Raw genomic sequence first — 23118 nt, 5'->3', positions numbered from 1 at the left:
TTTTAGGGCACCCATGTGTAACGTATACAGTTTTTTTCTCTGGCCATACACTAAACCATATCTGCCTTCCAGGCTTCAATTTTAGGCGATACCCCTCAACTCTGTCATATCTCAAAGTTAACGGCGAAAAAACTGAGGTTATGCTCTTAGGTAATTACCCCCGCTCACGAACAAGCCACTGTGGCCCACCTGTCTTGGCCCTGCCCCCATACCAAAGGACAGAATCAAGAGCCTGGGTATTTGGCTGGATAAATCTTTCAACATTAATTCCCAAGCAGCCAAATTGTCAGCTACCTGCTTCGGCCTACTTAGGCTTTTGCGGAAGATTCTTCTCCAGGCAGATTATGGTTCAGGGGCTTGTTCTATCCCGGTTGGATTTTGGGAATGCCTTGTATTTAGGGGCCCCCCAAACCACTCTGAACAAGCTTCAGATCATATAAAATTGTGCGGCACGAACACTACTTCAAATTCCCTGCCGACTCTCTGTGAAATCTGGTTTAAAGAGCCTTCATTGGCTCCCTGTCAGAGAAAGAATTGAATTTAAGACCCTTTGCATTACTCATCGAGCATATTGGAAAACTGGTGCTGTCATTAATCACTCACTGATCACTCCCTACAACCCGACTAGACAGCTTAGATCGTCATCCTCTCTCCTGGTGACAGTGCCCAGGAAGTAAGAGAGCCAGATGTGGAGGTCGGTCGTTTTCATATAATGCCTCTGGAACTCTCTTCCTTATCTACGATCAGAGTCCAATTTACTCTCCTTTCGTAAACAATTAAAAACCTTGCTCTTTAATAAAATTGATTAATCTCTTACACTGCTCTCTTGCCCGCGCATTCTGCAGCGCTAGTATGCCTCAGGGTAGCTATCGCACTCTATAAATCGTCTTTTCATTTAATTCATTCATTCACTAAGCAATATTTCTTATAGCCACCATTACGCCCATTGTGACCCATATTTTGTCTTTGCTATTCAAGTCAGTGGGTTCCCAGACATTTAAAAGGCATCTTTTAGCTTCTGGTCTAATTTCTAACTCGAGGACCTCTCTCTTTTTTTGTGTTCAAATCGTTTTTATTAGACAAGAATGAAAAGAAAAAGAAAGGAAATGTGAATCAATAATACAAACAATCATGTCATTACATTGCTGAGGTCGAAGGAATAAAAGTAAAGTAACACAGAGCTTGATCCAGAACCACACCTACATGAGAGATAGATGGACAAACGTGAGGATGGTATTGATACTTGAGATGACATTATACTACAGTAGATGCATTATAATCAGGTATGAGAACAAAATTACAGTTCCGCAATACAATGTCAGGATACAGCATCGTAGTGAACTCAGTGTGGTCTTGATTAACAGTTGGTGCTGAAATACACAGTGTGCAATCAACCGTCGTGCTCATGCATCTTATTTCCATGATATAGCTTGTGAAACCACAATAGGTCTCAACAACTAAAGTTCGAGATCTTACTGGTAGTGTATGGTAATGTACTGGACTATAGTAGAGTAGCAGCGTACTATTTGTGACTTGCCTCTGGGTGGCTACTTGCCGGGCGTTCTAAAGCGCCTAGCGATTAATGGGCATACTACGGCGGGTCAAAGGAGAAGGAAGATGCATCCAGAGTGGTCCAGAGTTTCTTGTTGGTAATTTGCCAAGGGGAAGAGTGTAGAGCAGGATTATCTACTCCTCTGATGCAAGACAGCCACTCCTTCCAAGCAGTGAAAGAGACCTCTGAAGCTGCCTTCCAGTGGCAGAGGACAACTTTGCATGCTAGGGTGAGGAGCAGATCAAGGAGTTGGCGATCATGGTATCTTAATAACATTGGATCAATGGCCCCCAGGATTACGTAAATGAATTCCTTCCTCGGCTTGATGTTGAATATGTGCTCAATGTAGTCAAAGACGTTGGACCAGTATTTGTGCAGCATAGGACATTGGAATAGCATGTGTGGCAGGTCACCATCAGCTAGGGAGCAGTTCCAACAAGTGGGGGTATCTCTTAGATTAAGTTTAAATAATTTTTGGGGGGTCCAAAACACCCTGTTAAGTATCATGTATTTGGTTTGCGAGAGGATTGGTGATACTTTGTGTGTGAGGGCTGAAGCGTGGATCCTATCCCAGTTAATATCTATTCCGGTATGGTTAGGTTCTGCTTCCCATTTAAGCTCATTTCGTCTTAGTGATTTGCTTAGTGTCGGCGCGAGCAATTTGTATACTTTTGAGACAAAGTGACCTGAGGATTGTAGGTGAGGGAGCGTCGATTTTAACCAGGGTGCTGAAAAAGTGAACGAGCCCGTGGACACGGCTGACTTTAGCTTTAGAAATGCATAGAAGTCAATTGGTTGAAGGGAATGTTTAGACTGGATCGTGGAGAAAGGCAAGGGCACGTGCCCATCGTAAAGATCCGAGACCACGTTGATGCCTTTGTCTGACCAATGTTCCCAATAAGGGGGCGAGCCATTGATCTTGATGAGTGGGTTTCGCCATAGGGATGAGGAAGCCGACTTCTTCATCTGTAGGCCAGAATTATGGGTATGGTCTAGTCTGAGAAGAGCTCTTCTGGTGTTGAGCATGATGTACTTTGAGTGTGTGAGATGTGACAGATCCATGGTGAGTACCGCTGCGAGAGGGGCTTTGCCTATGAGAGACTTCTCTATATTGATCCACAACGGCGTATAGCCAGGTCCTTCAGTGAACCAGCAAGCCCCTTGTTTACACAAGAAAGCGGTTTGATAGTTTCTGAAATTGGGTAAGCCTAGACCACCTTTAAGTTTTGGGAGTTGTCGTTTTTTCATAGAGATTCTAGGTTTCTTCCCCTTCCATAGGAAGTTACTAAATAATTTGTCTATTTTTTGAAGGAAGTCCTCTGAAAAGGTCATAGTGAGCATGCTTGCCATATAATTAATTAAGGGGGTGCCCATCATCTTTAATGTCTCCGCTCTACCCCACCATGACAAAAAGTTCGGAGACCACCCTTCCAGTAGTTTGTGTACTTTCTTGAAAAGTAGATCTTCGTTAATTTTTAGTGTCATAATTAGGTCTCTCTCAAACTCCAGGCCCAGGTATTTGTAGCTCTTCGGTTGCCAGGTAAGTCCAGAATCGCCTAGAATATTTTTATCACTCATATGGTTTAGCATTTTCACCTCAGTTTTGTCCTTATTCAGGGAGTAGCCTGACACGCAAGAGAACTCCTCGATCGTGGAAAGCAAGGCAGGTATAGCTCTATCAGCCTGTTCACTTAGGACTAAAACATCATCAGCGTACGCCGTGAGTTTGATGATACAGTCATTAAATGGAATTCCCGGGATGTCAGCATTCTCCCGAATTTGGTACAGGAAGGGTTCAATTGCCAGGAGGAATAGGGATGGGGACAAGGGGCATCCCTGTCTAGTCCCTTGCTCCAGTTTGAAAGGTGAGAAGAAAGCTCCACTAGCCCTCACTCTTGCAGTAAGACAGGCGTATAGCGACATTATCAGTTTAGTAAAGAGAGGACCCAGCTCGAATATATATAGTACTGCTTCCAGATATGTCCAATCCACCTTGTCAAACGCCTTTTCTGCATCAAGTGTTATCGCAGCGGTGGGCGTGGAGAGGAGCTTAGCCTTTTCGATTACGTGAGCTAGGATTCTGGTATTGTCACTTGACAGTCTGTTTTTCAGAAAGCCGGCTTGTGAGGGATGGATTAAGGACGGCAGCACTCTCTGGATACGTCTTGCTAGGATTGAGGCCAAAGGCTTACAATCCAAGTTTATTAACGAGATGGGCCTATAGTTTTTGGGGAGTTTAGTGTCTTTCCCTTCCTTGGGTATCACAGCAATCACTGCTTCAGCCTTCGTTCCCTTTACCTCTCCTGTAACACTAATCTCGTGAAACACGTTCAGAATTGGTGTCGTAAGCGTTTGTGCGAAACCTTTATAAAATTTTGCCGTAAATCCGTCTCGGCCAGGGGCCTTCCCACTTTTAAGACACTTGATCGCACCCGTAACTTCTGCCTCAGATATCGATTCGTTTAAGGACTCTTGTTCTGAGGGGGTAAGTGTTGGTAGTGCGCACCTGGAGAGGTAATCCTCCACTCTCTCTCTTTCCACATTTACATTTCTGGCATATAATTTCTCATAGAAGTCTTTGAATACGTCGGCAATTTTAGTGGGGTCCGAATTGGGGGTGCCTTTGTCATCTAGTAGGGAATTGATCGTGTTTTTTTGAATTTTAAATTTAAGGTAGGCTGCTAGTCCTTTTCCCGCCTTATTAGATTCACAGATTTTAAAACGTTTCCTTCTGTCTAGCCAGACTCCTGCTTTTTCACTTGCTAGTTTATTATAGGCATATTTTTGGTTGGTCAAGTCAGTCAGCGATTTTGCACTTCTACTGTTTAGGTATTCATTTTGGAGTTTTGAGATGTCTTTTTCTAGTTTTAAAAGGGCGGCATTATGATTTTTGTTTATTGGAGATGATATTTTTATGATGAGTCCCCTTATGGTGGTCTTTAGAGCTTCCCATCGGTTTAAGTCAGAGGTGTCATCCTTTTTATTAATTGTTAAGAATTCTTTGAGGGCGCATTCTATAGTTTCTCTATGTTTCTCATCGGTTAGAATGGCGTTGTTAAGGCGCCACAATGATTGGCGGACTGTCGGTTTAACATTTGATAAAGTAAGTGATATGCAGGAGTGGTCAGAGACGAGTCTTGGTGCAATGTTTGTGTCCTCTATTCTGGCTACAGCGTTCCTAGTTATGAATATGTAATCAATTATTGAAAACGAGTCGTGAGGTGGGGAGTAGAAAGAGTAGTCTCTACCGTCGGGGTTTTGTATACGCCATGTGTCTATCATGTTAAATCTGTTACATAGCTTAGTGAATTCCTTATGGGCTTTGCCTGGTCAGAAGGTGCACTTAGAGTCCCTATCTAGGGCAGAGTCAAACGGAAGGTTGAAATCACCTGCTAGTATATGAACCGCTGAGTCTGGAATAGAGCCAATCTGATTCGCGAGTTCTAACCAGAAAGAAGGTTCATGTGTGTTGGGGGCGTATACCGTTGTTATGTAAAATTCAGTGTCGTCTTGATTAATTTCACTGAGATCCACCTGCCTTTCATGTCCACGGAGGAGGAAACCACTTTCACATTGGCCTTCCTTGCTAATAATATCACTACTCTGTTTTTCTTAGACATAGCTCCGGAGCCCACCACTTCAGTAAAGAACTTGTTACGTAGGGTATGAAAGTGTTTCGTCTCTAGTCTTGTTTCTTGTAGTAGGGCTATGTCTCCCTGTTGCCTACGGAGATAATCAAGTACTTTTTGTCATTTAATCGGTTGGTTCAGACCCTTCACATTTAGTGAGAGTATTTTAAGGTTATCTATGGTTGTCGTCCCTATGGGAGTGTCTAGGGTAGGAGCCATCATCTGTCGTGTGTATAACATTCTGATTTACTGCTTTGAGCTATATCAGTATTAGAGGTTGAAGTTGGGCCTAGACACAGTTGGTGCAATAGTACGCAGGACATAATGCTAGTATAAGTAAGAGCCGTATTGGTTTCAAGAAGCACATTTGGTTGCAAGATAGGATGCAAATTAGAGAAAACAAAGCAAAACAAGGCAAAATATGCAAAAACAACCCCCCCCTCACCCCTTCCATCCTCCCTCCACCCACCTCCCTTCCCTACAACCCCCCCCCCCCTCCCACCCCAATAGTAGAAAAAGAACATGGCGACTCGGGAACGACCGTGAGGCCGCCTCCAAGCAGCTTACTCAAAACTATTAATCGTAAGAGCTGCAAAACACAATTCAGATCAAAAGTGTAACAATTACGTAGGCAAAGAGATATATTAGTAGTGCTATAACAGTGAGCTCATCAAAGGCCACTATAGTGACCGTAGCAGTGGAATTGAGGTACGTCAATAATAACTGATGAAATGCCCAGATGGTACCTAAAACCTAGTACATGCACCACAGGACAGAGTTACAACATATTACGCAAGTATTGGAACATAAGAATACTAGCATAGTAATCTCAACAGCAATTTCTGTAATAGGCTCTATAGAGACTATAATGTCAAATTCGGTGCATGGGAAGAACAGCTGACATTGCACCCACATGGGTCATAGAACAAAGCGGGTGAACCATGAACATACTAGTAGAGCAGTAAAACTAGACACCCGTTTCCGGCCAATATTTCTAGCAGCTTGAGGCCACAACATGAATTAGACCCATTGAGTAGTGACTAAAGCCATGGTCTCAGAGCATATGGAACATGATGCAGAGCGAAGACACCCGATAGTGGGGGCCATGTTTAGAGCTCAGTTAGGTCGACCATGAGGAGTCCGATATCATGGGTCCATTAGTATAGGCTAATCAAATGCTCATCCTAGACCTGATGCAGAAGCGCTCATCTGGTCAGAGGGGGAAACTTCCATATTGCCGTCCCCCTGGTTTAATAGTAGGTGTCTTAGTTTTTGTGGTTCAGAAAACACATGAGTTACACCCTGTATTGTTACTTTGAACTTGGTCGGCCCGACAAAACCATCCATGTATCCAAGTGACTTTAGTTGTGGTCTCATTGCAAGGAAAGCTTTCCTGATATCCATAGTTTCTTTACTGAAGTCCTGTGAAATGAAGATTTTATGGCCTTTCCATAGTACTTGGTTATGTTTTCGGACGAAGGTAAGTATCTGCTCCGTATGTTGATATCTTAGTGGGTTGCACACTATCGCTCTCGGGCCTTTCTGGTCCTTTGTGATTCGCCCCGGTACTCTATGTGCCCTGTCGAACTCTAGTGGTTGAGTGAAAGTTAGATTTGTGGCCTGTGTAAACCACTGTTCAGGAAGGTTATGCATGATCCTAGGGATTCCTCCGATTTTTCTGGCATTCCAAAAATTCTCAGATTCCCCCTCCTATTTCTGTCCTCCAACTCCGCAACTTTCCTCACAAGATGATCAGAGCACAGGGTGAGTTTCTTGATGGCTCCACAGGTTTTATTTTGGGAATCTTCCAGTTTACTTATCCTGCTCTCGGAGTCCGTCAGCCTCGAGTTGATGTCCTTGATATCTTGCCGAACTGCAACAACCTCCTCTTTGGTGGATTTGGCTAGGTCTCTAACTTCTTCCAGACTGGTGTCGGTGGGCCAGACTTCAAACGTTTGGAAGTTTTCCGATTTTCTTTGTCTCCCATTCTGAAGGTAGTTGGCGGGAGATTGCTAGTGCCTTTATATTCCTTTGGTTGGTCTGGCCTGGGAACACCGTTGTGACTCCCTTCGTCAACGTGCGGCGCAGGTTAGTATATACAGTATACAGCTTGTTTCGTTGGGGTTCACAAAGCTCACACCGCTGTGTCGGGGTTGTGTTGCGCCAGTGTAGGGCAGCGCATTGATTAATTAAGCTTCTACATGTGGAGTTCACAGCGCACAGATGTACCTTTAGGTCTAGTGGGGAGTTGTGGATAGTGATTTGCGCTGTATTTATGGGAATGCTATTTGCGCATTAACAGTTAGTCTGGATACATAGCCCCACACGGAGATACATCAGTAGGAGCCGCCATTTTGTACATCGCATGGCGCGTCTCTTTGCTTGCAGTTTGCTGTTGAAAACACTATCAGCATCACATTCAGGGCGCAAATATGTACTGTTCTCTGACCTCCAACAGCCTTGTGGTCAATCAAGTTCCTTCACTGAGAGTAAATCGTTAGTGAGACAATGGCAACTGACGTGCACTGGCTTGGTTTTCACTCGTTTTTGTTAGTTTATCGATCTCCCCATCTCTCCCATTACACAGTGAGTGTGCACATTAGGGAGAATTACTTGTGTGCAAAATGTCCTGTAAGCCTACTATCAGTAGCACGGACCATAGCAGCGGGGGCGCAGGGTGTTCTGTGCGAGAGATCGAGTTCGCCGGTAAACCGCCATTTTAAACGGTAATTTCTTTGCGCCGTTTTTCCCCTTTATATTTGCCGATAAACTATTGTGCGAGCGCGCTATAATTACTCACGACCCTGATGCATCGTCAGCCGCTGAAGTCTGGTTTCCTGGAGTCATTCACCGCGCTGTACAAACACTGTCCCGCACAGCGATGAGGTGAACCAGGTGCTCCGGGAGGCCTCGTGGGTGTAGCCGGGTCCGGGCTCCGTCCCGCTCTGCAGCCTCCGGCGGTCAGGGTAAAAGGTTGTTTTCCTCGGCTTCCCGGGTGCGGATTCAGCCCAGATTTTCAGAAACGTTGGTTATGATGTTCCGACACCTAAATCCCTCTTGAATCAGGAGATGGGGTCGGATTGCTGCCCTCTGTATTCAGGAGATCGTAGCTGCCTGGAGGAGAACAGAATTACGCTGCCATTTCTCCGGCGTCCAAGCCACGCCCCCCAGGACCTCTCTAATACAATCATGTATCCCCTTCCAATACTTATGGACATACCTATGTTTCCACCCTATATGCATAAATGTGCCTACTTGGCCACACTTTCTTCTACATATTCCCTCATCTAGTCTGTCCATGCTAACAAGCAAAGACCCAGAGACATATACTCTGTGGAGGATCTTAAGCTGAAACAGGCGCAGTCTGGAGGAGATCGCAACCTCTCGCAGGGAGGCAACTGCCTCCTGCCATTCCTCGTCATCAAGCTCCAGCCTATCGCCTTCCCAGCGCTCCCTGATCAGTCCAAGGGGATCCGGGGTATTATTCATCAACTTTTTGTAGGTCAGTGATATCACTTTTGTTGGCAGATCTATACTCCAACGGCGAGGATTCTAGGGGAGAGGCACCCTTTGATAGATTTGACATGAGTGCATGTCGCACCTGCAGATATCGAAAGTACTCTGTGTCTGCCTGCTCGTATTCCTGTTGCAGAAAAGCTAATGTTACCACCTCACACTTTTTCCATGGATCCCCAATCTTTGAGATCTCAATCAGATCCCCTTGTTAAACCCCTTTGAGGTCCTCAGATTGCACAACTGTTCTGTATCCCACAATGGAGTAGCCAGCGTAAGCTTCTGATCCTCCACATACTTCTGTTTGCTGCATGCCAAACCTGTACTGAGTGCCTGGTTGGTACTGTGAGGGGAAATTTTTGGACTTAGAGTATAGGGCCATGTTATAATTGCCACCCAGCAGTAGCCATTTATCCATTCTGTACCCCGGGTTGTCCCAGCGGCGATATGTACAAAGATTTATTCCGGCTAGATGAGCGGCCCAATAATATTTTTTAACATCTAGAAGTCCGATCCCCCCATCATACCAACTTAAAAGTAGTTTTTGCAAGGCTATGCGGGTTTACCGTCACAAAGTAATTCCCTTTGGAGTCCCTCTATCTTCTTGAAGTACCACGCTGGGACCAGATCTGGGAAGTTCTACAACGCATACAGAAAACATGGCAGCGACATCATTTTGAAAAGCGCTGCCCTACACAGCAGAGAAAGCGGAGTGCCTTCCAATTAGCTACTTCTCGCTTCAGTCTCTGCAGGGGGGAGCAGATTGCTCTCAGAAATACGGTCCATTTCATGCTTCAGTCCTCTTTAGCCCCCGGATTACCTGGTCCCTGCGGTTCCATGCCGCCAATGGCTCCAGGGGGATGCACCAAATTACTAAATACTTGGATTAAGAGACTCGCCAGAAATTTGACTGGAACCTTTGGCTCTACGTTTAATAAAGCAATAGGGCTATAAAATGAGCACCTATCCCTTGGCTCACCCGCTTTGTATATAGTAACCAATGTTGTTACCCTTTGGTCAAGGGAAAGCCGTCCCAGCTCTCGGCTCTCCTCAAACCTGGCCCGTAAGTGTGGGGCAAATTTGTCCGGCTTTAACTTATACAGTTTGATGGGTAGACCATTAGGGCCCAAAGCTTTGCTTGACTGGAGGTTTCTAATCGCGTGTGAAATTTTTTCATTTGTGAAGTCGCTATCTAGTACATTCTTCTCCTCTGGAGAGTGGGGGAGCTGTATATCTGAGAGCAGAGCCCGAGAGGGTGGAGTTATATAGAACTATAATACTCCGCAAATTCATTGGCAATTGCTTGTGGATCCGTTATTTTTCCACAGAACTCATTGAATATTTCAAGTACAAGTCTACTTGCCAGCTCTTTCTTTCCAACCAGGCAAGCAACTTCCCAGCCTTATCCCCCAAGTCATACAATCTGCCATCTTTGTTCCTGCCCAGTGTTTTGGCCATGTCAGTAGCAATGGATTTGTATTCACCCCTTTTGAACTTCAGGGCATGAAGTCTCTCCTGTGTGACCTCTTACCCATTCTCCTCCTCCAGACGAAGGACTTCGCTCTCTAAGTGAATTAGGTCCTTTAATTTCTCCTTACGCGCTCCTGCAATTAGTGAGAGTACCTGCCCCCTCAGTACTGTTTTAAATGCTTCCCATATGATTTGAGACGATCGCACCGACCTTTCATTTTCCAGAAATTAGTTATCAATGGTTAGCAGGAGTGCTTTTTTGATCACGGAGTTCCGAAGGTACCATGGGTTGATTGGCGCAATCCTCCCCACCCTTTTTTTTCACTCAGGACCAGTTCAGCCCATTTGGGAGAGTGGTTGGAGATACCCCGCGCCATGTGCCTAACTGCTTGAATATTTCCTATTTGAAATGCTGGAGCCAGTAGGTAGTCAATACAAGAAAGACTGTTGTGTGCCCCTGAGTGGAAGTTATGCAGGATGCTTTCAGGGTGGTACTCCCTCCACGCGTCTGCTAGCCCAGTGCCTCCAAGAAGTCAGGAAGCCATCTGTGTGAGAAACCTATTCAACTTTGGAGATGGCGGTCGAGTGATCTCAACACTACTGAATTAAAGTCTCCACCCACGACAAGGCAGCCTTCCGGAATCAAGAGCATAATAGTACCCAAGTCTTTGAAGGTTCAACCCTGTAGACCAAATACTGCCGTTAATGAAATTGTTTGCCCCTCCCATTTCCCCGAGACTGCAGCATATCTGCCTATCTCATCAATCCAGGTTTGCTGTATGGCTAAAGGGAAGGAATTTCTGAACATGATCCCCACCCCCCCCCTGGAGCCCATGGTGAAGCCAGAGTGTGCCACACGTTTATAGCCCCATCTATTCATTGCTTTACAGGAGTTGCCTACCAGGTGTGATTCCTGAAGGAGTTCAACGTCTGGTCAGTGTCGTTCGATGTATTGTAAGACAATGCAACGTTTTAATTTGTCCCCAAGTCTGTTAACGTTCCTACTCAGGAGTCTAAAGGTTTTGTTCCAATCTGTGCTCATTGAAGCATTAGAGAACCATGTATTCCTCCTCATGTCTACGGATAGACCACGTCACCTTCTCTAAAAATTGTCTAAACAGCCCTACTCCAACCCAACTTCCCCCCTCCCTGCTCCCCTGCACTCTGGGCTTTAAACTGCCCATCAAGCAAACCATGCAGAGTGCCTGTCGCCCAAACTTAGAACTAAAAGTAGTATATAGTGGGGGTGAGAAGCTCCACCACCGACCCCGCCCCTGTTCGATGGACAATTGAGGCTCCCTAGGATGAAGTCAGACTACAACAATATGATACCATAGGATAAATAGCACTGCAAACAGAATACTATTTCTCAGTTCGACTCTATAGACCCCTTTGAGCCAAAAGAGTTTCTGTGGATCATCATTCAAAACAAGTCTTAGGCACCTTACTTTCTCTACACAGTTCCAGCTATGGACATGTGCATGGCCACCACTCATCGATCATTATGTTCTCTAGCCCCTCTCCAAACCTAAAGCCAGTCCGCAGCCGCTTCTGGATGATCAAAAAACCAGACTTTGCCCTCCGCTTATACCCGACGCCGGAAACAGCATTGCGTATTTGACCCCTTTGTGCGGCAGTTTTTTCTTCACCTCAAGACACATTCTCATATCGAAGAGGCGGGTCTCCCTGTCATTTTGTAATATTATATCCCTGTCTCTAAAGTTCAACAATTTTGCCAGCATCGGGCGAGTAGGTGCACCAGGCCTCGGTCGTTCACCAGGGACTGTTTGCGCCCTTCCGACCACAGAAAATGTGATAGTCCTTAAGGTTGCAGGTGATTAAGTATAAGGTGCTCCACGCAAAGGTCAGCCGCAGGCCCATCCACCTTTTCCGGCACACCAATAATTCACACGTTATTTTGTCTGGTGCTACCCTCGTAGTCGTCAAGTCCTCTGCAAACTTTCGGAAGACCTGCAGGTCTATGATATCTTGTTGCATTTGGGAAGTGTCTCTGACAAGGCTAGAGGTGACGACCTCAGTTCGCTGATACTGTATTGGGGGGGGGGGGGGGGGCACACGGTGTGCCCTGAGTCAATAGCGTGGTAGGTGGATGCAGTTTGTGCGTCACTCGAGCCCCCGGACGCAACACCCTGCCCGTGGGGCGTTCTTTACAGAATATATACACGTTGGTCTAGAATGTACCAGGGTAGCGTCAATTCATTGTCTCTCAAAGCTGGAGTTAATGGTTATATCACCAGCAGTTATTCGGGGCAAGCAAACTCGGGGCACCCACGCACTTGTCCGCTGCAGCACTCGTCCGCCTTCACTGCGACGTTGTAGGTTCAGGGTAATTTGCGGCACTGCCATCAGTAATTAATGTACCGATGCTTGACTGAGGCCAATAGTTGCAGAAACAGCCTGTTGAGGGCTTGGGTGCACCCATCTAAGGTCCCGGGCAGTATGCAGCTCTGCTCCCGTGATATATTGTACTGAAGCGTTATTGCGGACCACTACAGCAGAAACAGGCTGCTAATCGCTCCGCATAAACTCATTTCAGCGCTGTCTCTGTGTTATCGACGTGTCCGCCACTGGCAGACTCGTGGCTCACCTTCGTTGTGCCGATCAGCCTGAGCTATTGGCATTGTAAATGACAATGCCTTCTATTTATTTTTGGGGTTTTAAAACATAAATACAAGGCATTGTTATTTACATTACTAATAGCTTACAAAATGCAATGAACCTCACCATTAACAATAACAAAACGGGCACTTCAGATATATCAGGTCAAAGAGCAAACACCCAGACTGGTGCAGATGAAAGCACCTTCGAATACTGAACGGACAGTAACTTCACCTCAAAGCAGACATGGTTAGTCACAAATTGAAGGGGCCTCTGCACTGGTGGTATTTCATCTCAATGGAAAAACAGGAGTTGTTAATAAAACCCACAAACAGCAGCTGCTCTTCACACAGTTGTGTGGTGCTTTTATTGGCAGCGCTGGCAGGGGTAATTGGTGGTGCAATCTGCAGTGACCTACTCACGAGGGCCCTAATACTTATTGTTTTTACAAAGTAAGCAGTGTCCGACTGTGATAGTGAACAAACTGCGTCCTACTGTCAAACTGCATATTCTAAGCTCTACTGCACAACACACGTGCTGCTGCCCTCGGCTCTGCAGTAAGACTGGAAACCTCTACCCTTCTCATAGCCATTCTTTCAGAGGGGGGACCTGACAAACTTCGACTATATCATCAATCCTGAGTGCCGTTCCTGTCCTTCCAACAGGTTGTAAAGAGGGGATGGCAGCTGTCAACAGCTAAGCAAAACCTTAAACAAAAGGAAAGAGACGCGCACAGAAAATACACACGCACAGTAACACAGGCACACAGTAACACAGGACACACAGTAACACAGCACAAACAGACATTTGCATAAAGAAACTTACAGAAACAGACCAATGCAGCGACAGCATCACATGCGCGTGCGCACATACAAACACACACAAAACACAGACAAACAGAAACATAGTACACACATGCACATACAGACATTTGTATAGGGAAACTCACAGAAACCGGCTTGCACCGTAACCGGCTCAATTGCACGCACACCACACATACAGGCATTCAAAGTTACACACACACAAATATGCAGATATACTCACATAGATACACACAGACACACATACAGAATAGAACAAACATTTTCAATACTAAGGTGAAAAGCTAAGAAACTGCGAAACTCCAACATCTTGATCACATCCGGACAGAATAGTGACAAACATTTAGAACAAGTACAGTAGCCTAACAGACTTCATAAAGTGTTTCTGACTGTACTCAGCCCACCTGACATCTCCCAACACCAGCCCACATGAGAATCTTACAGAATCTGATTGAAATCCCCTGCATAGAAGGTGCCTCCGCACCAAACATTGGCCACCCCCCACCGCTCTTTGAACCTTTGAAAGATCTATGGTTGAAGAAAATCGGATTCGCCATATTTTAAATGTATATTCAACCGAAGGAGGTGGCATGCAGATTTACTTCTGACGTTAATCTGGACCCGTCCCCGCACGCTTGATTTACAGTTTGGGTGGCACTCTATTGTGGCGAATGATCCCCGCCTAATTTGGCAGCGATAAGGTGGGCTGGTAGCTCTAAAAGGCTGATCAGTTTGTAATTGCTGCTGTTTTAAAAAATGAATATTAAGGGACGCTGGGGTTCATAAAACTGTAAATAATTACGCATCTTTCCTCTTCATTTCCCCACTTTTCATCTGCTGGTCCTTCTGGAAACAAAAGGTTTTCGCTCAGAGGCGGAAGGCGGTGTGGCTTTTGAATACCTGTTGGGTGCGAAACTAAAACTAGGTGTGCTGAGCCGAAGTACACTGGGACAGGGAGTCATGGATGCTGGGACAGGAAGCCAGGGACACTGGGACGGGCAGATAGGGACACTGGGGCAGGAAGATATGGACACTGGGGCAGGAATATATGGACACTGGGGCAGGCAGACACGGAGACTGTGACAGGAAGACATGGACAGTGGGGCAGAAAGAAACATACACTGGGGCAGGAAGACACAGACACAAGTGCAGGAAGAGACAGGCACTGCATGAGTGAGGAAAATAAAGTTGCCCATATTTTGAAATATGATCACCTGTGCAAACAGTAAGGCGCAGACACGAGTGCAGGAAAAGACAGGCACTGCATGAGTGAGGAAAAAAAATGTGTCCATATTTTGAAATAGGATCACCTGAGCAAACAGTAAGGCGTGAAAGACAGCATGTATATCACCAATATCAATTGAGGAAGGTAACCTGCACCCTGACACTACTTTGAAAACACATATAGAAATGGTAAAACTGCTTTTAAACACAATTTAACAGCTTGTAAAGACACACCTAAACTCATCTGGAAAGCTCTCGTCTCCTGAGCTAACAAGCAAAACAGAAAGCAGCTTCACATCCGGCCCTAAGAAGGGTGAGGGCTGCCAGCGCATGCGCGTTACCTGCAACTTTCGCGTGCCCTGCGGCTGGTGCAGGGAGCGCCTGTCCCCTTCCGGGGCTCCCGTGCTGAAAGAAAGCCCTGGCGCCACAGAGGAAGTGCGGGGGCTGAAGTCGTGAAGAGCGGCACATAGCAGTGCCATGCCTATAGAGAGAGCCCCGCGTTGTGCAGCCAGAACTGTAGAGGAGCTGGAGTGCTCCGTCCGCAGCCAGCCACAGTTCAAGAGGATCCCCCCGCAGACTGGGTGAATGGGGAATTCTCCATTTATGTTTATTTCCTGAGCGGACCCGCCATTGCGGGCCGCTCCATCGATGGGGAGAAAATGACACTAAATGCTGGCTTGCCTGTGGAAAGCGGGACAGGAGATGTGCGCGTGGCTGTAGGCGCGAAAGTGAAACTGCATGCTGGCTTGCCTGTGGGAAGCGAGACAGGAGATGTGCGCGTGGCTGTACGTGCGCGTCCACAGACCACAATCGCCAAAGCCCTCTCGTGCCACGGTCTGTACCACTTGACAGGCAAGTTGCTAACAATAGATCTCGCTGGCGACAGCGCTTTCGCGCTGCAACGCCAGGCGAGTCCTAAAAAGGCACAGTGTAAAAAAAAAAGGTTTTCCGAAGCATGACTGTCATTAAGTATGCTGAAAATGTGTATGAACTGTAATCTGGATCCCGCCCATAAAACCTAGATCTTGTTACACATGAAAAAATCCCATTCTCCATCAAATATTTGGGTATGTGCAAAAAATGAATTAAAAAGCAATGGTGCTGTACACACACTGAGATTTGCTGAATGCATTTTGACTCCCAAATGTGTCTCTGTACAGTGTTCTGGTTTAGCAGTACATTCTCTATTTTTAAAACAACTTTTGATGTGCAATTTAAGACAATACATTACAGATACAGCAAGCCTGACTTTTGAAAATATCAAATGCTATCTTTTTTATGTGTGCATGTTTGTGGATGGGATGTTTCAGAAACTTAAAAGTATCTGCATATATATTGATCATTGTTATGTTATGTTTTTTGCAGCCGTCCTTTCTCTTCTTCAAAATGGTCGTCAAGCAGTCCTGCCAATATACCAGGAAGAGGTATACGTTCACATGTGTTCTGTGTTACTTCCGGAATATAGTTTAATATGGTGAAGGATGACAGTTAGCTAAAGAACTTGTGGGAAATCATCCTCCTTTTCTTGCATCACATATGGTTTTATCTTAATCAAAATTTATCTTTTGTGAGTTAAGTGCTTGGCATGTGTGATACAGATAAGCTTTTGTTAATTGATTACAGGCTTTGAACACAGAGTAACTTGAAACTCTTTTCATGTTAACAACTCTTAACTATTGATAATAGCACTGCACATTTCCCTTCAATTTCCAGTGGGTTACAAATAATGGTACCACTCTCCTGTACTGATAAATGTGTAAAATAAGCAGGTACCAAGGCCAGAGTGCCATGTTTGACAACATCATCCTTCACTAGCCCCACCATCTGCATGTTCCATTTGTGCCTCACCCTTCCATTTTCCATGTGTTAAATATTGTACACACAGACTTATTTGGCACAAAAGTTGATTATTTTGTTTTTCTAGAATGCACAGTCTTCCTCAGTGCCTAATGTGTGCAACCTGGTCTTTGTCACAAGAGTGCCTATTCCTTGGAATTTAAAGCTGTATCCATGTCTGATCACCCGACCGCGCCGCTTTTTTTTTGCTCTTGTATTACACCCCATTTTGACTTGCAAGTTCTTTCTCTGATCTTTTTTTCTCTCTCCAAGGGCAGATACCACCCCATACGGATTATTTTCGCTCAACTTAGAAAGTTTAGTTAATATGTAACTCTGAAAAAGCCCCTACCTTTCTGTGTGCAGTGTGTCCTCCCTGGCACAGGAAGTAACTGAAGTGCTTTGCTATGGCAAATGTGAATATTCAACCCATACACTTCTACAGGCATGTCTTGTGCTGTCCCCATAAAGCCTGCTTGCTCATATTCTGTAATCTCTTCTCTAAGCTCCTAAGGATGAGTAGATCCTTTTTAAGGAGCTGTTTTTGTTTCTCAAAGGCTATTAGGCTGGGGATCATCAACCCTCCTAAATAGCTAACCAGGTTTTTAAGATCTATAAAATAAATAAGACTTATCATTCATTTAATGACAGTGGTTAATATTTATTGGTCATTCTTGAAAACTCAATGTACTGTGAATTATGTCGCTTGACAAGACCAACCCCTAATTGCCATGTTTGATTGTTCTCTTTTGGCATGAGTATTGTTGGCTACCAACTTCCTTCACAATTTGATCTCTTTGGTCGCTCACCTCCTTGTATGAAGAATGTTCCTCCACATACATACACAGATACAGGTTCTTGTGTTTGGCCCAAAGTTTGCATATTAGCAAGTGTATATATTTTTTTCTATGTTGTAAAGAGAGGGCTAAATGTAGTCACTAGAAGTATGCAAACACAAGGAGATGATGACGGAACGCTGAAACTTTTCAGACAGTCTCCCCCAGTCACAGATCTGGGTTGAATCCATCATCATTCTTTAGCTCACTGTGCCACCCCAGTTCAGCCCCAGCCATATGCAAATCAGTCTTGACCCTGTTCCTTATGGGAACAGTCCAGCCCGAACTGCCAAGTCAGGTCTTCCCTGGACCGGAAACAAGCATCCTGGGACTGGTTTTGGGGTAGTAGAAGTATACCCCGGGGAGATGCTATAAAGCAGCAGCCAAGCAATCTGCATTTTTCACAGGCCCTTTGTGATTTTCTTTTCTCTGTCAATCAGGTCTTCAAACACGGAAAAGACCTCTGAGTCAATGCGTTGTTGAGCATACCCCAAGTTGTCGTAAACATCTAACACCGTACTTGGTCCTGAGGTATATATGTATATATACCTTAACAATCCATTCTGGCATGTGGATCTTTAACAGCGTAATATTGCCACAGCCCCGATGAGTTCCTGCTAAGTACCCTTTCCAGTATCTAGCAATACCCCTCATTCTTGCCCTGAACCTTTCAGCTCTGCAGTCATACAGCACATTGGGAGTAGAGTGCCTTCACTGTAAAGGAACACAACTTACTTCTGAATTCTTAGTCATAAATCATCTCTGTCCACATTGGCCCCTCTCCATCTGTAGAGCAGTAGCCCAATATTATTTGCCCAATATTAAGGAAATGAGGGTGCGTCTAAGGCTGACTAAGGCACTGCATGTCTGACCTTAAATGTGGATTTGGCATTCTGACTGGTGCAATTCACGCACATTGTGAATTATTCACACTTTAGTGCAGTTGTTACCGAAAGTGAGAAGTAGGAGTTTTTATTGCATAATATGTATTTTCAGCTTTAAAGCCTTATTTTTGTTGAATCGTTGATTGGTGGCAACATTAACAAAGTGATTGCACAACACATTTGGATGGATGTGTCCGAAATCTTTGTCAAACATGTGAATGCAACAAAAGAGGATTCCATGACTACCTATCTGTCCTCGACTCACAGAAAGAATGTCTGTACCACTCCATTGATGTTCTTGGCAGAGTTAATTAAATGCCTTTTTTTTTTAGATTTTCCAAGTTTTGAAATGTTTAATAATCTATCTCCTTTAGATTACTAACTCCTCTTGTTCTTTGAAGCTTTTGAAATGTTTAGTGGCCTTAAATCAAACACCTTAACACCTTTTGATTACTAACTTCCTCTGTGCCATAAATCTGAGGTGTTTTAGCTTCTTAGCTGAAACCCAATATGATCAACTTCTTTAAACTGGAAGTCTAAGGAATGAAATCACTTATTTTATACTCTAGTGATTAGATGGATTCCTTTATATAGGCTTATAACTGCAAATGAAATTCATAAAAGGGTTGCTCAAGCTACACATTGTACTTCAACAAAATGCAGTCCAGTCCAACAACCATAAATTGTTAAGCATTTAATCAGTCAGATTATCTTAAATTCAAGTTGCTACATGGATCTTGTGCTCCAATAATTTGCACAATAGTTTTTAGTTGAAAGTAATTGGATATTTTGTTGACTGGTTGGCCTTTTTAACTTTATATTCCCTACTAGTGGCTGGAAGTAGCAGCAAGACCGCTCCAAGTCCAGGAACGCTGCAGCGATCCCGGAGTGATATTGACGTTAATGCTGCAACAAGTGCCAAAGTGAGACATGTTGGGGGACAGCCAACCATAGCTGGGCGCCTAGCATCCGCTCTCCCTCCAGGATCTTATGCGTCGCTAGGTGAGACCGCTAAGGCTGTGTTATTTAAAAGGAGTTGCACATTATTTGCCTTTAGTTCGGCCCATCACTGAAAGGAGATCTTTATCGACTGTTTTCTTCGTGTTGCCAGTAGGCAATTAAATTAATGATTGAAATCATCTTCAAAGAAATAAGATAGCGTAACACTATGTACTCTTTATTCTGTTGCTTGTGTATGATTGTCTGGAGGGATCATTCTAATAAAAATGATGAAAATCACTAACTCATGCAGTTCCTGAACAGCAGCAGCAAAAGATTGGTTTGCAACATTTGACTCTAACAAAATCATCAGTTGTTATTTTTCTCCCTAAATGTACAACAATGTCACCTTATCTAAAATTCCTCACATTTTTGAGTGTCTCAAGTACCAGTCTGGATCCAGAAACCACTGACATTTAATGAGTCTCTTCTAGAATCTGTGAAGGGTGCCTTGGTGAAACTGACCACCTCCCTCTTGGTAAACAGAACAGTGGCTAGATGTTCGAGGCCAGCTCAAGGGAACCTGGCCTTTCTTACAATCCACCCATCATCGAAATGTCTTGTGGCACAAGCTTCCTCCACCACCAAACTTAACCCATGTTCTTGACTACCCACCCGCCAGACCACATCTACAAACTAAATGGGTTAAATATGTTCCTGACCGGCAGCCTGGCATTGCTTCCAACTGAGCCAAACTGTCTTCTAAACCTCTGCATCCCTGCCTTGTGGAAAGTAGAAGCCATTATTATTACCAACCTTCCAGACATCTGAGAGATAATTTTGCTTAGGTTGCCAGGAATGGTCAGGACTTGTCCAGATATATCATCAGAGCAGGTCTGCACACAGCCGATTCAGAGGTCAGTGCTACGGATCCCTCGGTATTTCTGCACTGTCATGCCTGACTGCGATCTACATGTTTCTCAGGAGATCTCCACACCACACTGATGAATATGCCATTTAAAGGCAGCTTTGGATCGATTTAAGGCTGGGATAACCACTGCCATGTCTCTCCGACTTAAGTTCCTGCCAAAGAATTTCCAGCTCTTTTGGAACTTTAGGAGTTTTTTTTAAGGGGGTTGGTACAGTCCAAAAGCTGCAGCCTTGATGCTGGCACGTATGTCATCAATGCCGGATATCAGACTCTGAAGCTCAGCCCCTATCCGTTAACCTTTGATATTATGCCCGTTCTAGCCCAGAAACTTAACACTAGGTGATTGATGTGATGAAGGGGATCTATTTTAAGACCTTCAGGATGCCATTGATCTTGACACATAGACACTGGGTTTATACTCTGCATACTAAGCTGTGGCTACTTAAGACTCCCCCCCCCCCCCTCCCTCCCTCACCTGTGCAGTAAATAAATGCAACTGTTTTAACTGAGGTTCTCAATCCTGCACAGACCATTCAAGACCCATATCTACCCTTTTATGAGGCCCTGATTGATCTTCTGATGGGATCTTAGGCAAAACCGGGATCGTTGTCTTTAGTAAATAATCTAGTGGTGAGAAAACATAGGCCTGTCCCTGGAGACCCTTACTTTCTACTCTAGCAATACACCCCTGAGAAATTCGTGGTCCCAGTATCCTCTAGCCACCTAAACCCTAATTAGTTTAGTGTCCAAAAGAATGGCAGATTTGCAAAACGTTTGTTTTATTGTACCAGTCTTGCCTTAAGGTCGATTAATTCCTACAAATTTCTGAGGGATCCCGCCCGCCTCCCTGTTCTGAAGGATTGCCTTAATCCCAATTACTAGGGTTCCAAGTTAGATTGCTGCACTGCACTCCTGTAATTTATGGAGTCTTTTCTTGTCACCCCAAATTCACTTCCAGGGTGGTGATGAAGCTAGATTCCCCTACCAGTGGTGGATAGGTATATTTGAAGTTTTTGGCTCGTTTGTCACCTGGGATATTTAAGAGATTAATCTGTAGGTAGAAAAGATTTTTACCAAAGGTAAGTAATGTTTTCTTTTTTAAACATTCTTACTGTATTGAGATTAAGGGCATGTTCAAAACAAATTATTTCCATGGCGTTTCCTTTTTCACACAGACTTTATGCTGAACACGTCAGTGATGCTGGCAAAGGCGATAAAATGTAATGATTGAAGAACCAAAATACCTCAGCCTGATAAAAACAGACCAAGGTTACAAATGTTGTTGTTTTGTGATCCACCACACGGCAAGCAGCAAAGCATGAATTAAACAAGTTGCAACCACTTAGGGGAGCAACTGAAAAGGTTTTCTCAGTTAGCAACTAGTCCCTGATTTCCTTTTCTTGTTCGAGAGGAGAAGCCCTAGTTTGGGAGGGGGGTTGAGGGTATAACATACCCTATTGCCCTTATAAATGCAAAATGGTTCAATAGTGTCTGGCAGGGGGAAACCAAGTAGCAGTGTGGGTGAAGATAATCTTGGTTCTTGGAAGTGTGAAACAAGTATCTAGAAAGAGCATACATGATTTATAAACTAAGAGTCATGGTGGTTAATGGAGCTCAACAAGTAATCATGGATAAATGGTTTTAGAGACACCAAAGTAAGCTTAGGGGCCTCCACCCTTACTGGGCAAAATAAAATTTTTAGCTCATCATATAAAACCTTGAAAGGCTAGAAATCAGAAAAGCAGCCTGACCCTGAAATACTAAAGCACAAAATAAGTGCCAAATTGAAGCAAGGAATAGTATGACTAGTACAGAGTACCTTAGTTTATTTAGAGTACTTTCTCTACTGTAAATTGAACCTTGAAAAGCTGTGCTTAGCAACCAATAAGTTGAATCCCAGACTCTTGTTTGAACTCTTTGAATGTATAGAAAGGGATATATTTGTTTAACTTTTACATTTATAAAGTATTCACAACTCGGAAGTATACGTTTTTATCTACAGACTTCAGAAGGCTGGCTGCTTAAATAAAAACTCTACCCTCTCTCTTTTTTGGGAGACAATGACACCTGGATAGATCTCCAGTGATTATGTTATTCTAAATGCTAGAAGCCATAAACTGATGCAGGCTGCATCATGTTACTTAGTGCCTCATGAAAAATGGAGAAAAGTGTGTACCTGCCTTTAGGCTCCAAATACTGTTCTAAAATCTGAATATTTTGATGTTTTGAGACTCATCATAAGGTTTTCTTTATTCCAGCCAGACCTTTTGCCTCTGAGACCAATCTAATCAAACTCTTTCTAAAGTCGCCTTCCTCCTCAAGTCCCTCACTAAACTGAAAATCTCCATGTGATTATTATCTTGCACTGAAGAACAAAGAGTGTCAGTTATTTCTAAGTAGAAGAGGCCAGACTAGCTCAGCCGTGAAACCCAATGAAAGTAAGCTCCCCTGTCTGTTCAAATCACTCTTCAAACTTGCACATCCTTTGGGATGATTTTGTTACTTAGAAAGAATATGAGGGCTAGCTAGCTGTAAGTGGCCATGGTAGTTAGAGGGCATGGATTACTGACTGCAGTTAAGCAGAAAAGCTGTGAAGGAAATAAAATTCCAGGGGTGACTTGCATGAACTTAAGAGATTGTTACCATCAAAGTGACAAACTCAGGATTTTTTTAAAATAAGCATGAGAGACTGTGATTAATTTTAAGTGCATACTGCTCTCCCTTTTGCCCATTTATAATAAAGTGACCATAAGCACATCAAGAATGTTACAAACTAGTTGGTCCTTTTCTATGCACCGTTAGTTAAACTAACTAGCATTTTTTTACCACTGTAAGCCTGTTTAATGCAGCTGATTCAAAATACA

At 44.2% G+C, this 23118-nt stretch overlaps 1 protein-coding gene across 48 annotated transcripts in view; it reads left to right on the top strand.

Annotated features, from left to right (window-relative positions):
• The window catches only part of CLASP2 (cytoplasmic linker associated protein 2), a 1795600-nt gene that overhangs the window by 916851 nt on the left and 855631 nt on the right, over positions 1–23118 (top strand). For 46 of the 48 annotated variants that reach the window (XM_086964693.1, XM_086964694.1, XM_086964709.1 and 43 more), the window contains 2 exons: positions 16194–16252; positions 19216–19386. In XM_086964693.1, coding sequence (XP_086820819.1) covers positions 16194–16252; positions 19216–19386 — 230 coding nt within the window. The remainder of the gene's footprint in view (positions 1–16193; positions 16253–19215; positions 19387–23118) is intronic. The other 2 variants (XM_086964723.1, XM_086964720.1) reach the window with 1 other exon arrangement.

The sequence above is a fragment of the Lissotriton vulgaris genome, chromosome 4_1 (assembly GCF_964263255.1).
Source record: "Lissotriton vulgaris chromosome 4_1, aLisVul1.2, whole genome shotgun sequence".
Taxonomy (NCBI): Eukaryota; Metazoa; Chordata; class Amphibia; order Caudata; family Salamandridae; genus Lissotriton; species Lissotriton vulgaris.
The sequence above is the reverse complement of the archived record's forward strand: the minus strand, read 5'-3'. Positions and strand labels throughout refer to the sequence as shown.